Source organism: Orbicella faveolata, unplaced genomic scaffold (assembly GCF_042242905.1).
Source record: "Orbicella faveolata isolate gen_17 unplaced genomic scaffold, um_ofav_v1 contig_35, whole genome shotgun sequence".
Taxonomy (NCBI): Eukaryota; Metazoa; Cnidaria; class Anthozoa; order Scleractinia; family Merulinidae; genus Orbicella; species Orbicella faveolata.
The window spans coordinates 24,898,755-24,909,900 of NW_028301564.1; the positions used below are offsets into that span (position 1 = coordinate 24,898,755).

The following is an 11,146-nucleotide window of genomic DNA, read 5'->3' on the forward strand; positions in this document are numbered from 1 at the left end:
AGAGTCTGGAGTGCTTTATGAAGATTTTTAATATCAAAAGCTGCGTAAGAGTTTTTGGACAAAGAGTTTATAAATTATGTCAACGAACTGCAGATAAAATAAAGCAGGAAAGTCTCAAACATCTTTAACGTGCAACTTGATTGCCTCCTATTTCGTTTACATATTTTGTGTTGATCTTTTAACATGTTGATTAATATTACTCTTAACAATAAAAGGCTAAAGAATATCAGGTCGAAAAGGCAAAGAAAGTCACCCTTCTCTTGGGATATTAAAATCTTGTTAAAACACTCCAGATTCCGCGAGTTGACAAGAAAAGAAAAATCTAGGAAGTGTGAAATGACTTTAAACAGCGTCTTTAAAAGGGTTACATAAAACCTTAGCTTTAAAGCAAATGAAACCAAAACTTCTTCCGCTGAAAGCGCAGAGCAGGCAGCCGCCAAAGTGCTCTGATCTAAAGCCAACAGATATCATTTTCAGTTCTTTTGCCTTCAAAACTGGATATCATTTTATGTACTTCCCGTTCAGCCAAGGCATTGACTTAAATTGCCGAAGTCGCGTTGAAATTTCATCAGAAGTTAGATGTTATTGTGCGGTCCACAATGACGAGTGCTGCCAGTGGAGTCTCTTCTCGCCTTCTTGTTGGTTGCTGCTGTTTCATGACCCTGATTAACATTGTTTTCTATGGGTGTTGGTTTTATGAGACTGGCATGGGAGCTAAGAACTCACAATGAGAGAATCCAGGCTCTGGAAAATGACCAACAGAAGACAACAACAACAGACATTCCGTCGAATAAAGGTATGTGTGAAGCGTGACTGTTTTTGCCTCTTAGCTATATATAGCCTGCATAGCTGGCGGAATATAATGGGCAAGTTTGTTTGAGAGGCAAAGCTGCGGGGGAAGCAATTTTTAGATTTTATATTTAAATATCCCAAGGACAAAGTACAAAATACATGCTCTAAGCCACCTGTTCCGCGAGCTATCTGCAAAGTATTTTGATAGAAAATTATGTGCCTTGATGTTTGACCTTAGTCAACGAGACTTTATCACTTAGAGCACAACTCCTGTTCCATATTTTCAACTCAGCCCTTCCAGATGAAGTTTTTCCCTAATTATTTTCCATCGCTTCCACTGTATTTTGCTGTGCTTGCCGTACCCTATATTCATCAATACAGATCTTGAGTGTGCATACATAGCTGTGAGCTGCACAATGAGCCTCAGGCGATCCAAGTTTTGAGTTTTACTGAACTAGAATATGTTATCTAATATACAATTTGTTATCTCAAACATGACCTAATCCTAGACCCCTGTTCCATCTCCTGCATCACTTCAGAACTGAGGTTTGAAATTCTTGTGTAGACTTTAAATCATTGACATCCGGCCTTACATTTTTAATGTACGGTATTTACTCTCTTTGATTTTTCTCACAGGGATTCCGCGTTCCTCAAATGCTGAGTCCGTGAGTTCTTCAACGGCTCCGCAAAGAAACCCACGAAATGTTGAATCCTCCAAAGGAGACAACAATGCTTTATCTCCAGAGGTACAACAACAAATCACCCAATCCGTCAACACTGCAACGAGAAAGATCTGCACTAGCAAAAGTCAGATTTGTGTGCAAGGACCCCCAGGAAAGATCGGACCACGGGGGCCGCAGGGGCCTCCCGGATACCCGGGTCTCCCCGGACCCCCCGGAGCAAAGGGCGAAAAGGGTGATCCCGGAGAACCCACCTCACCAACTCCGACTTCTCTGCAGCCATTCAGGGGGGAGTCAGGGAATGTTATTCCTGCCCCAGGGATTGTGGTTACACCGGCCGTTCAGACCGTTTCTCTGGATCAGTCCGCCATATTCAAGTGCTCATCGGAGAAAAACGTTGACGCAACTGTGACTTGGTCCAAAGAAGAAGGATCTCTCCCCACGGGAAGATATTCAATCATCAAAGGAGCTCTTCATATCAAGAATGCGACAGTCGGTGATAATGGATTGTACGTGTGTACAATTCGTACTGACCAGGGGACCGTACAGGCCTCTGTTACACTCAATGTCAAAGGTACTTATTTTTTTAAGCCTGGTTAATTTGCTTATCAGGGCGCAAAAAGAAACACTGATCAAGAGTGGAAAATACTCAAGAGGTTTTTTATGCGATTTCATTCAGTTCTTAAAAGCAAAGAAGAAGAAGAAGAAGAAGAACTAGCGGAAAATATGCTAGAGTCAGGTTATTATCAGCAAATTAACCTAGCTGTACCAGTTCAAGAACCAAATTCTCGGTTTTGATTTGTTCGACATGAACACTTTCCGGCGGAGTGCAATCACGTGGGTGCCCAATTAAAACTCCTTGTAATATTATTTTTCATCCATTTTTCCAAAATTCACAAGAATGCACTCCTATAAGCTGTTCTATATGTTGGCGTGAAAATAATAGCGTGAGAATAATGGGATTATAGCTGCTATCTTCCGCTGTACATTGTATTATGCAAACTTTAAAATGGCAACTTTTCCTATACAGCTCGTCCTCTCATCTCTCTTCCCACTGGACCGTTGTACGCTGAGAGTGGAAAGGATATCAAGCTCCCTAAATGCCGGGTCATCGGATATCCCCCTCCGGTCGTATCCTGGACCAAACTTTTCGATCAACTTCCCAGTGAAAGAGCAACCGTGCAAGGTCATACCTTGACTATAACAAAGACGGACAAGAAAGATGCAGGGACATACATCTGCACCGCTACCAACGCCCTGGGCACATCACACGCCATGACAGCTCTGATAGTCAATGTGTTGCCTCAGTTTACAGTCAAGCCACCAGACAAGATAGAACGTTACCATGGAGAATCAGTCACACTAAACTGTTCTGCAAAAGGACACCCAGTTCCCAGTATCACGTGGGCAAAATGTAAAGGAGACATTGCAGAGGGGCGATCACAAATGGAAGAAGGACAACTAAAGATAACCAGTTTGACGGCAGAAGACAGTGGTACCTATATCTGCTCTGCACGAAGCGAGTTCGTTCATGTGGAGACCGAGGTGCAACTGATTGTAAAAACTGGTAAGCCAGCTGTTTAACATACATAAGCGCTGTCTTTTAACGAAATTCTGTAATAACCATCATTAAGCAACAAATTCAAAAATGCTTTGTTTTTTTAAGCCTTCTTTTCTTCTATTATATTATTTCGTGCCTTGTTTCATGTCCCTTGTTGCTTAAATTAGTAAGGTTTTATTGTGGAAAAGTGTTCCTAAGAATAGATTGTCATATAACTCAGTAGATTACTGGTATACGTTTCAGTCGAAATTCGGATTCTAAAAAGCAAAAGCGCTCTTTGTATACTGCCATGATTTTGTTTCCCTTTAACCGTGATTTGTGGTAATGAATCATTTTAGGCACAAATGAGTTAGAAAACACATCTAAACTTTCTCTTCTTTCACTGACTGACTTAACTTATTATGTCTTCAGCCCGAGACTGTGCCGAGCTATTTTCTGCTGGCTTCAAGGAAAGTGGAGCGTACACAGTCAACCCAACAAACAAAACCAGTTTTGAAGTGTACTGTGACATGAAGACAGATGGCGGTGGCTGGACTGTCTTTCACAAACGCTTCAATGGGTTTGTTGGATTCTTCAGGGACTGGGACGAGTATAAGAACGGCTTTGGTGACGTCAGAGGAGAGTATTGGCTTGGAAACGAAAAGATTCATCAACTGACTGAGATTCCGAGTCAGCTGCGAGTGGAAATTAACACAACATCTAGTGGAAATAAATATGCCAAGTATAGTAATTTTTCAGTCACTAACGAGGCAACTAACTACACACTGTAGGTTTCTATTCTGGTGACGCTTATGACAGACTTACTGCTCATAACGGCTTTGCTTTCACTTCCAAGGACCGTGATAATGACAAAAACAGCGGTAACTGTGCTGTAACCTACAGAGGAGCTTGGTGGTATAACAACTGTTACTCTTCGCATCTGAACGGTAACTATGGAGACAGTTATTATTATTGGTACTGGAGCTCCCTCAAGGGAAGTGAGATGAAACTCAAACCAAAATCTCCGTGAAGGATGCACTTTAGTTTTTGCCGGGGTAAAGTTCGTTCAAACCGAATGGAATGAAATTAATAATTTTTTCTTAATAGTTTCTTTTTCAGTGCATCAGATTTGTAGCTAAGATTATACTCTTTTGAAAGGAGGCCTTCCATCATCTGCACCAAGCAGCCACATCTGTCTCTCCAGCGTTTCCTTGGACGTTCTACGCAGCGTCTGTCAGTGATGTAAATCACACATCAATTAAATAGAGCAGTTTCCAATTAAGCGTCGAAAAACCAAAACCAAAGTAATCACTCTGGCCAATCACAAAGCACCCAGACAATTCAGAGAACCAATCAAAACACGAAGCAAATATAAGTAGATGAGAAGAAGCGCGGGAAAACGAGTGCGAGAAAGTCACAATTGGTTTTGGTTTTACATCTGATTGGATGACTAAGTGGAGGGCGTGTTTAAGCCTGTCAATCAGCGTAGCAATGCAAAACCAAAGCAAATACCAATTATTTTTGACACTCACGTGAAAACTGCTCCATGATCTTATCATGAACATGTTGGTGCTGTGAAAGAATTCCGCGGAGGAAAATATATCTACCCTTCCACTGTCACAACATGTGCATAAAATTAATGTCAGCCAGCGACATGTTCAGCTGCCTCGCGTGAAACGTGTGAGTCACGCGCACCAAAGGATTGCGAAATACATATTTTTTGCCGTTATCATCATCATCGTTTCTTGATTTCAAATAAAGCATATTCTGTAAATTTCCAAGTACAGGAAACCTTGACTCTCGCGGTTTTAACAAATAAAAATTCAACGTCTTTGCGTCCTAGATTTAATGTCTCGAGAATGGCACGAATGCTGATAACGCGCGTATAAAACGCGTTATACAAACAAGTTGTCAAATTTGACCTTCCACTTGCCACCTTTCATCTCTCTGTACTTTGCTGATCTTCTGTGCTTCCTTTTCGAGTTTTTAGCAAGTTCATCAGGAAGAACTCTCCTGTTCAAAAGAAAAAGTAAAAATAAATATTTTACATGGACTGAGCTACATTGTAGAGCCGTTTTCGTAGGATCTTCGTATAACACTTCAAAGTGTTTCCGTTTCGTATTACCCAATCAGAAAAGAGCGCGAACACTCCCGAGAACACGTCATCATCACGACAGAACAGTACGTCGTGTTGCGACGAAAACCGCAGGGTTAGGATGTTACTAGGCAAAAACACTGGGCCCGGTTGTAAGTGTGAATAAAACAAACTAAGCAGTAGAGAGATTTACTGGGTGGTTAACGCCTTTCTTTGAGCAACAGGGACCAGATGGTGGACTGTCTTCGTAAACATGGAGTGCTTAAGCTATTGCAAAGAAAACCAAGGCTGCTAACAGTATGGGATACAAAATTCTAAAAGGCCATCTAGCAGCAAAACACATATGCCTATTCAATAGCAACCCAAAGCCACCTACAACAGAATGTTTTCCCAGACAATCGAGTTTCGCCGGGGCTTGGAAATTGTTTTTACTACAGGATTTACTTTACTAAAGGAAAACAATTATGTCTGTTCGTCTGTTTGTTACATGCAGCTAGTTAGTTAAAATGATTGTCTTTAGTAAACTAATTTTTATCTAATTTCTACGCATATTGTAAGGTTTACAGATTTTTACTTTTTTTAATTTTTAGCAGGGTCTCTATTGATAGCAGTTTTATTCATACAGCTGATAGAGTTACCAAGAAAAATAAAGGTTTACTTACTTATTGTTTGTATGTCTGTGTTGGAGCGCGAAAAGGCTAACAGAGTATGTAGTTTTTTACTCACCTGCTTTGTAAGAGGATCGTACAAGCGGTCCGCTCGCTGTATACGCAAAGCCGAGTTTATTTCCGACTGACTCCCAGTGTTTGAACTTCTCAGGAGTAATGTACTCAGTGACCTAAACAAGAAATAAAGAAAGAATAAGATAAAATAAAACTAACTTGAGGAATAGGCAATGACTGAACACGTACGCGCTTATGTATAAGCAAGCTAAATTACTATAAGTACAACAGAAGTCCTATTGACGCCATTAACTGATACGGGACACGTTTGAAATGAAATTTATGACTTCCTAAAGATGTAACTAAGGCTCTATAGCAAAGATATCAGTGACTTCACCTATTGTTATTAATATGCCAACCAGAGAACTACTGGCTCGTGAAACAAAGAGTTCTTTTGTTTAACGTTTTGGACATTTAAATAACAAAAACAATGTTTGTAAACGGATATCTTCCCTATTTCTCATGTAGGGAATAGGACACGATGGTTAAAGATATAACTACCTTCTTGGCTATCTGCGTGAAAGTTACGTTACCTTAAGATGTAGCCTTGTTGGTTGCATGTACTGTCCTAATGTCACGCAATCTACATTAGCTTCACGGAGATCTGTTAAGCAAAGGGAAGATTAAGTAAAAGCAAGAGACACAATTTAGAGTAAACATGACTATTTTCTCAGGAATTTCTTCATGCTAAAACAAAAATCCATACACAGCTACACTCTGCAACCACACTCCATCCCCCCCCCCCCTCCTCAAACTCTTTTCCCAGTCTCTCGTCCACACACAACAGGTTAACTTCCTTTCTCTGCCAAGGGAATTCTTTATCACACTGAGTAGTCACAAGATCTCAAATAGAACAAAGCTATAGCACTGAATACCTCTTACAGAACTCAAGACCTCTGTATTTACGAGCCCCTCCTCTCAACATCTGTTACCTTGCACCTCTTAAGAAGTACCATACTTAGCTAAAACAGCAAGGGAAACGAAAGAACCAGTGTTGTGCTTGCGTGTAAATTAATCAATCAGAGTTTCCTTGACAAGAAAAGTTTATAAATAAAAGAAAAGGTACATGTATAGGTATTGAACCTGTTGTAAATTGATTGGTTAACAGAAATGGAGTGATTTATACCTTTCATTGCTTGTAGGACCTCATCATCTGTTTCACCCAGTCCCAGCATCAAAGAACTTTTAGTCACCATGTTAGGATGAATTCGCTTCACATGCCTTAGCACTTCCAGGGACTGTCTGTAGTTTGCTCTAGGGTCACGCACAAGCCTTCAATAAAGCAATAATCCATTAAACTAACAAGTACAATCTCATAGATGCAGCAGACATGATAATGGTACTGGAACAGCAAGATAAAGTTACACTTGTACGAAACTGGTCCACACAGCTGAGTCTAAGAATTGTTAATAATGGGATAAAAATAAGTGAACTCACAACTGTAGCCTGTTAACTGTCTCCACATTGTGAGCGTACACATTCAGTCCTGATTTGACAACAGCCTCTACACCTTTGAGATCACCTCGGAAATCTCCAGTCAAACATTCCACAAGAATGGACGGATTTCTAAAGAGCATTTAAGGAAGAAAAAGCATGACAAGATGTCCCTATCCACACACTTGCAATCCTAAACATTATAACAAAATTGTTAAACAACTGACCATCTTCAAATTAAATCTGAAAGTACCCCAAGAAGAGATACAGTATATACAAATATTGTATTCAAATAAATCATTACTGTGTGATGTAAAAGCATGCTGGTTGCAAGTATGGTACATGTAATCTGATTGGCTGAGGTTTTGATTTTGGATCTGATTGGTTGAGAACACAATAAATCAACATCCATCTCAATTAATTCCACAGTTGGACACTGATCAATGCTGCACAAAGATTTCAATGATCTACAATCATTTAAAATTATAGCAAAAGGTACATAACATTATGTAATCTTTCTTTTACCTCTTTTTGATTTGTGTCACTGTCTCTGCAAAATGAGCAGCTCCACCATCTGGTAGGTCTTGAAAAAAGAAAGAGAAAATGTTTCCAAATTACACGATTACTTACAAGACATTCATCATGAGCTCTTGATTCTAAGATGATATAATTAATTGAATCTTAAATTAGTGTTACATTATGTGCATGTTTAATAAATTTGTATGAATGTTGAAAGAGTGTTCATGATGTCCAGAATTTTAACAAAATGTGGTGAATACTGATGCTTTAGTACAACTACAATATTCAGTGTTACTAAAGAAGATATCAATTGATTAAATGTCAACTCTTGTTTCAAATGATAGAATTTTTAGCTCCTTGACGATATGCTTTACATACAGTAGAATAATGTTAATTTCTGTCACTTCATTTAAAATATGAATTAAATACAGTCATGATTTGTATATTTGCAAAATATGAAATTTGGAAATTTTCAAACCAGGTTTGTGGTCAAATTTGAAGGGTAATGAGAAGCACAGTTACCATCATCATTACTTTTTCAGTTTTACATCACCTGTATGACCACGTTAGAGAGCATCAGGTGCACAGAAATGTAAATTTCACTTTTAATTACCATAGGTTTGGTTTTGGTTCACTCTATCTCTGAAGGAAACTTCCGTTTTACCATGTGTTAGTTTAGACCCCTATCTTTTGAATCAGCCAAAAATTTAAACTATTAAATCAATTCAATCTGGTTATTATTCAACCAGCTGAATAATATTTGTATTTGGTTGTGTTTCCCTGAGAAGTAATTTAAAAAAGAGTTATTTGTTCAAAATGCAGCCTACCATCTCTGTCAACAGAGGTGATAACTATGTAGTCCAGACCCCAGCGACTGATGGCCTCTGCAGTGTTAGACGGCTCCATGGGATCAGGCGGAGGAGGTTTCTTGTTGGTTTTCACAGAGCAGAATCTACAGCCTCTTGTACACTGATCACCAAGTATCTGAAATATATCAGAATCATTGAGAATTTTGCAAACTGAAGAAGCAAGGAATATTATGACAATCTTGAGAGCAAACTGAGGTTTCGGTCAAGGATGCAGTGTCAATATTTAGCGCACTGTTTCTTGAAAAGAATATTTTGAACGATTTCATTAAAACTTCTGGCTGTACAAACTGATTAAGGTATAAAATTTTAATAAAAAGGTACCACTATTTGCCTGCAGAGTATGTACTCAAGTGGTTAAAAGGGTATACACATACCAGTGTGTACATGTACATGTTTATAAACTATGTACATACATTAACTTCCCTTAACTCATTTAGTTGCTGTTTTGTTATCAGTACACACCATGATGGTTGCTGTTGCTGTTTCATGTTCCCCTCCACCCCAGCATTCACTAATATTGGGGCACTTGGCTTCTTCACAAACCTACACAAACATATAATCCAAAATATCACGACAAAATGGCCTGACCACAACGATACTGTGATAAGTAATAATAATTTTACTTATATGCTAAATAAAACATAAAGCAGTAAAATAAGGAAGGAAGGGACAAGTGAACTAGTGCACCAGACATATTTTTCATTACTGGTAGGGGACTTAAAGACTATAAGACTTTCAGACTCTTAAGACTCTTTGAGTCTCTTATTCTACAGATTGCATTACATTACTTTTAATTACTAAATTTCTGACACAGATGACCATAAGTCTGGATGTTCTATGGATCCAGATGGTAGCAAAAGTGTGTCTGAAGGGACAATGTATGCCAAGACAGTACATGACATGCCCTAGTCAAAGATTTTCTTTATACACATCCTACTTTTTCAACAAGGTATTGATAAACTATGTGGAGTAATAAGATTTTCATCAGTCTCATAACTTAAGGGTCATTCAGAGCAAGATACTTACGGTGGACAGGTTCAATTCCCTGAGTGTTTCTTTTAGTTTGAGGTAATTTTTACCAATAGGAATCTGTGTTTTTAGCCATGGTGGTAATCGCAATCTAAACAAAATGGCAGAATAGCAAACAGCTCATTACACATTTGATCAGTCGGTCAGTGTAAAATGCAGACTGTGAAGTGCAGACTGCAGACTGCATACCAGGGGTGCAGGCCAGGAGTAAAATGCAGACTGCAGACTACAGACTTTTTAGCGTATATCGTAATATTTCCATTATCGAGTGTTGACCGTAAATAGGATTCTTCCAGCTATTGGCAATGAAAATCTGCACTCCGGTTAGTCTGAAGATCACTTTGGTTAGACTGAATATCATTCCGGTTAGCCTTTATATCACTCAGGTTACCCTAAATAATGCTCCAGTTAGCCTGTTGACCATTAGCTCTCAATGATGAAAATAGTGACACAATTCAGTTCAAAGGCCTACAGTCTGCAGTCTGCAGTCTGCATTTCACCCTTAGTCTGCATTTCAATCCTGGTATGCAGTGTGCAGTCTGCAATCTGCAGTCTGCATTTTGCACTGACCGTTTGAATAATAATCAAATGGAATCTGAATTTGTCAAACCTCCATAGGAAACGAAAATTTGTTTGAAAAATCAAGAGTAAGATAAATCCAAGAGAAATGACTTTTGGTTTAATGAGAGGTTTGAGAAATCAGGATTCTACTGTAGTTGGTAAATGAAAGAAAAACTTTAAAAGCTTACAAGTAACTTATATCCCGACAAAATGTTTCACAGCTGTCTTACTTACATATGTACTATAAGCAAAATGCAACATTAGATCGCTTGCTATTAGGTATACCTTTGCCCCTTTTTTCTTTTATAAGGATTCTCTTGAGGATTGAATTCTCCTGATATAAACTCGCCAAGACTAGGTCCCTCTGCTATCAAAGATTTCTTCTCGGCGGACAGGGAACTTGCAAACCTTCGGCTCCTCAGTGAAACACAACTGCATGACGAGACGTTGAAACAAAGCTGCAAAGCGCCATTGGCAAATCAGAAAGAAAATTTAATACGTAAGTATTAAAGAAAAGATAAACATCGTGTGAACACATTGCTATGATCCAAGGAAAATTTACCGTTTTGTTAAACGCAAAGAAAGATCTTGAAGGCTGCGAAGCCAAAACTCTGTTCATGGACGCCATATTGAATTTCGTAATCTTTACCAGTCTCTCTCGACTCTGTCGTTTCTCGGTCGACGAAATGACCGAGACCTCTGTTGCCAGGAATATTACTTCTTTGACCTCTCCAAGACTTCCCTAAGGACTTCCCCATAATCTGTCTAACTATAGATCTGTCGGGTACTGTCATGGGTATTGCATGCGGTCATTAGTTGCCATGCGTAGCGACGGAGTCAAAAAAAAGTCAGTCGCATCGGACTGTACTTTCTAATTTCTTGGTGCCTCTTCACCATACTCCAAC

The 11,146-nt window shown here is 39.1% G+C and overlaps 1 protein-coding gene and 1 pseudogene across 2 annotated transcripts; one reads left to right on the forward strand and one right to left on the reverse strand.

Moving 5' to 3' along the window:
* Positions 1-456: 456 nt before the first annotated feature.
* Positions 457-5,773, forward strand: LOC149103997 (uncharacterized; annotated as a pseudogene). Its single transcript, XR_016201755.1, has 4 exons — positions 457-796; positions 1,429-2,046; positions 2,503-3,039; positions 3,445-5,773. The product of XR_016201755.1 is annotated as an uncharacterized LOC149103997 (transcript).
* LOC110057669 (lipoyl synthase, mitochondrial-like) lies at positions 3,114-10,912 on the reverse strand. Its single transcript, XM_089272499.1, has 11 exons — positions 10,804-10,912; positions 10,527-10,699; positions 9,678-9,771; positions 9,114-9,194; positions 8,610-8,766; positions 7,789-7,846; positions 7,267-7,395; positions 6,956-7,101; positions 6,363-6,433; positions 5,834-5,945; positions 3,114-5,025 (listed from the first exon to the last, which is right to left on the reverse strand). The coding sequence occupies exons 1-11, from the start codon at positions 10,867-10,869 to the stop codon at positions 4,952-4,954; spliced, it is 1,161 nt and encodes a 386-aa protein (XP_089128625.1). The 5' UTR covers positions 10,870-10,912; the 3' UTR covers positions 3,114-4,951.
* Between the last annotated feature and the right edge of the window lie 234 nt (positions 10,913-11,146).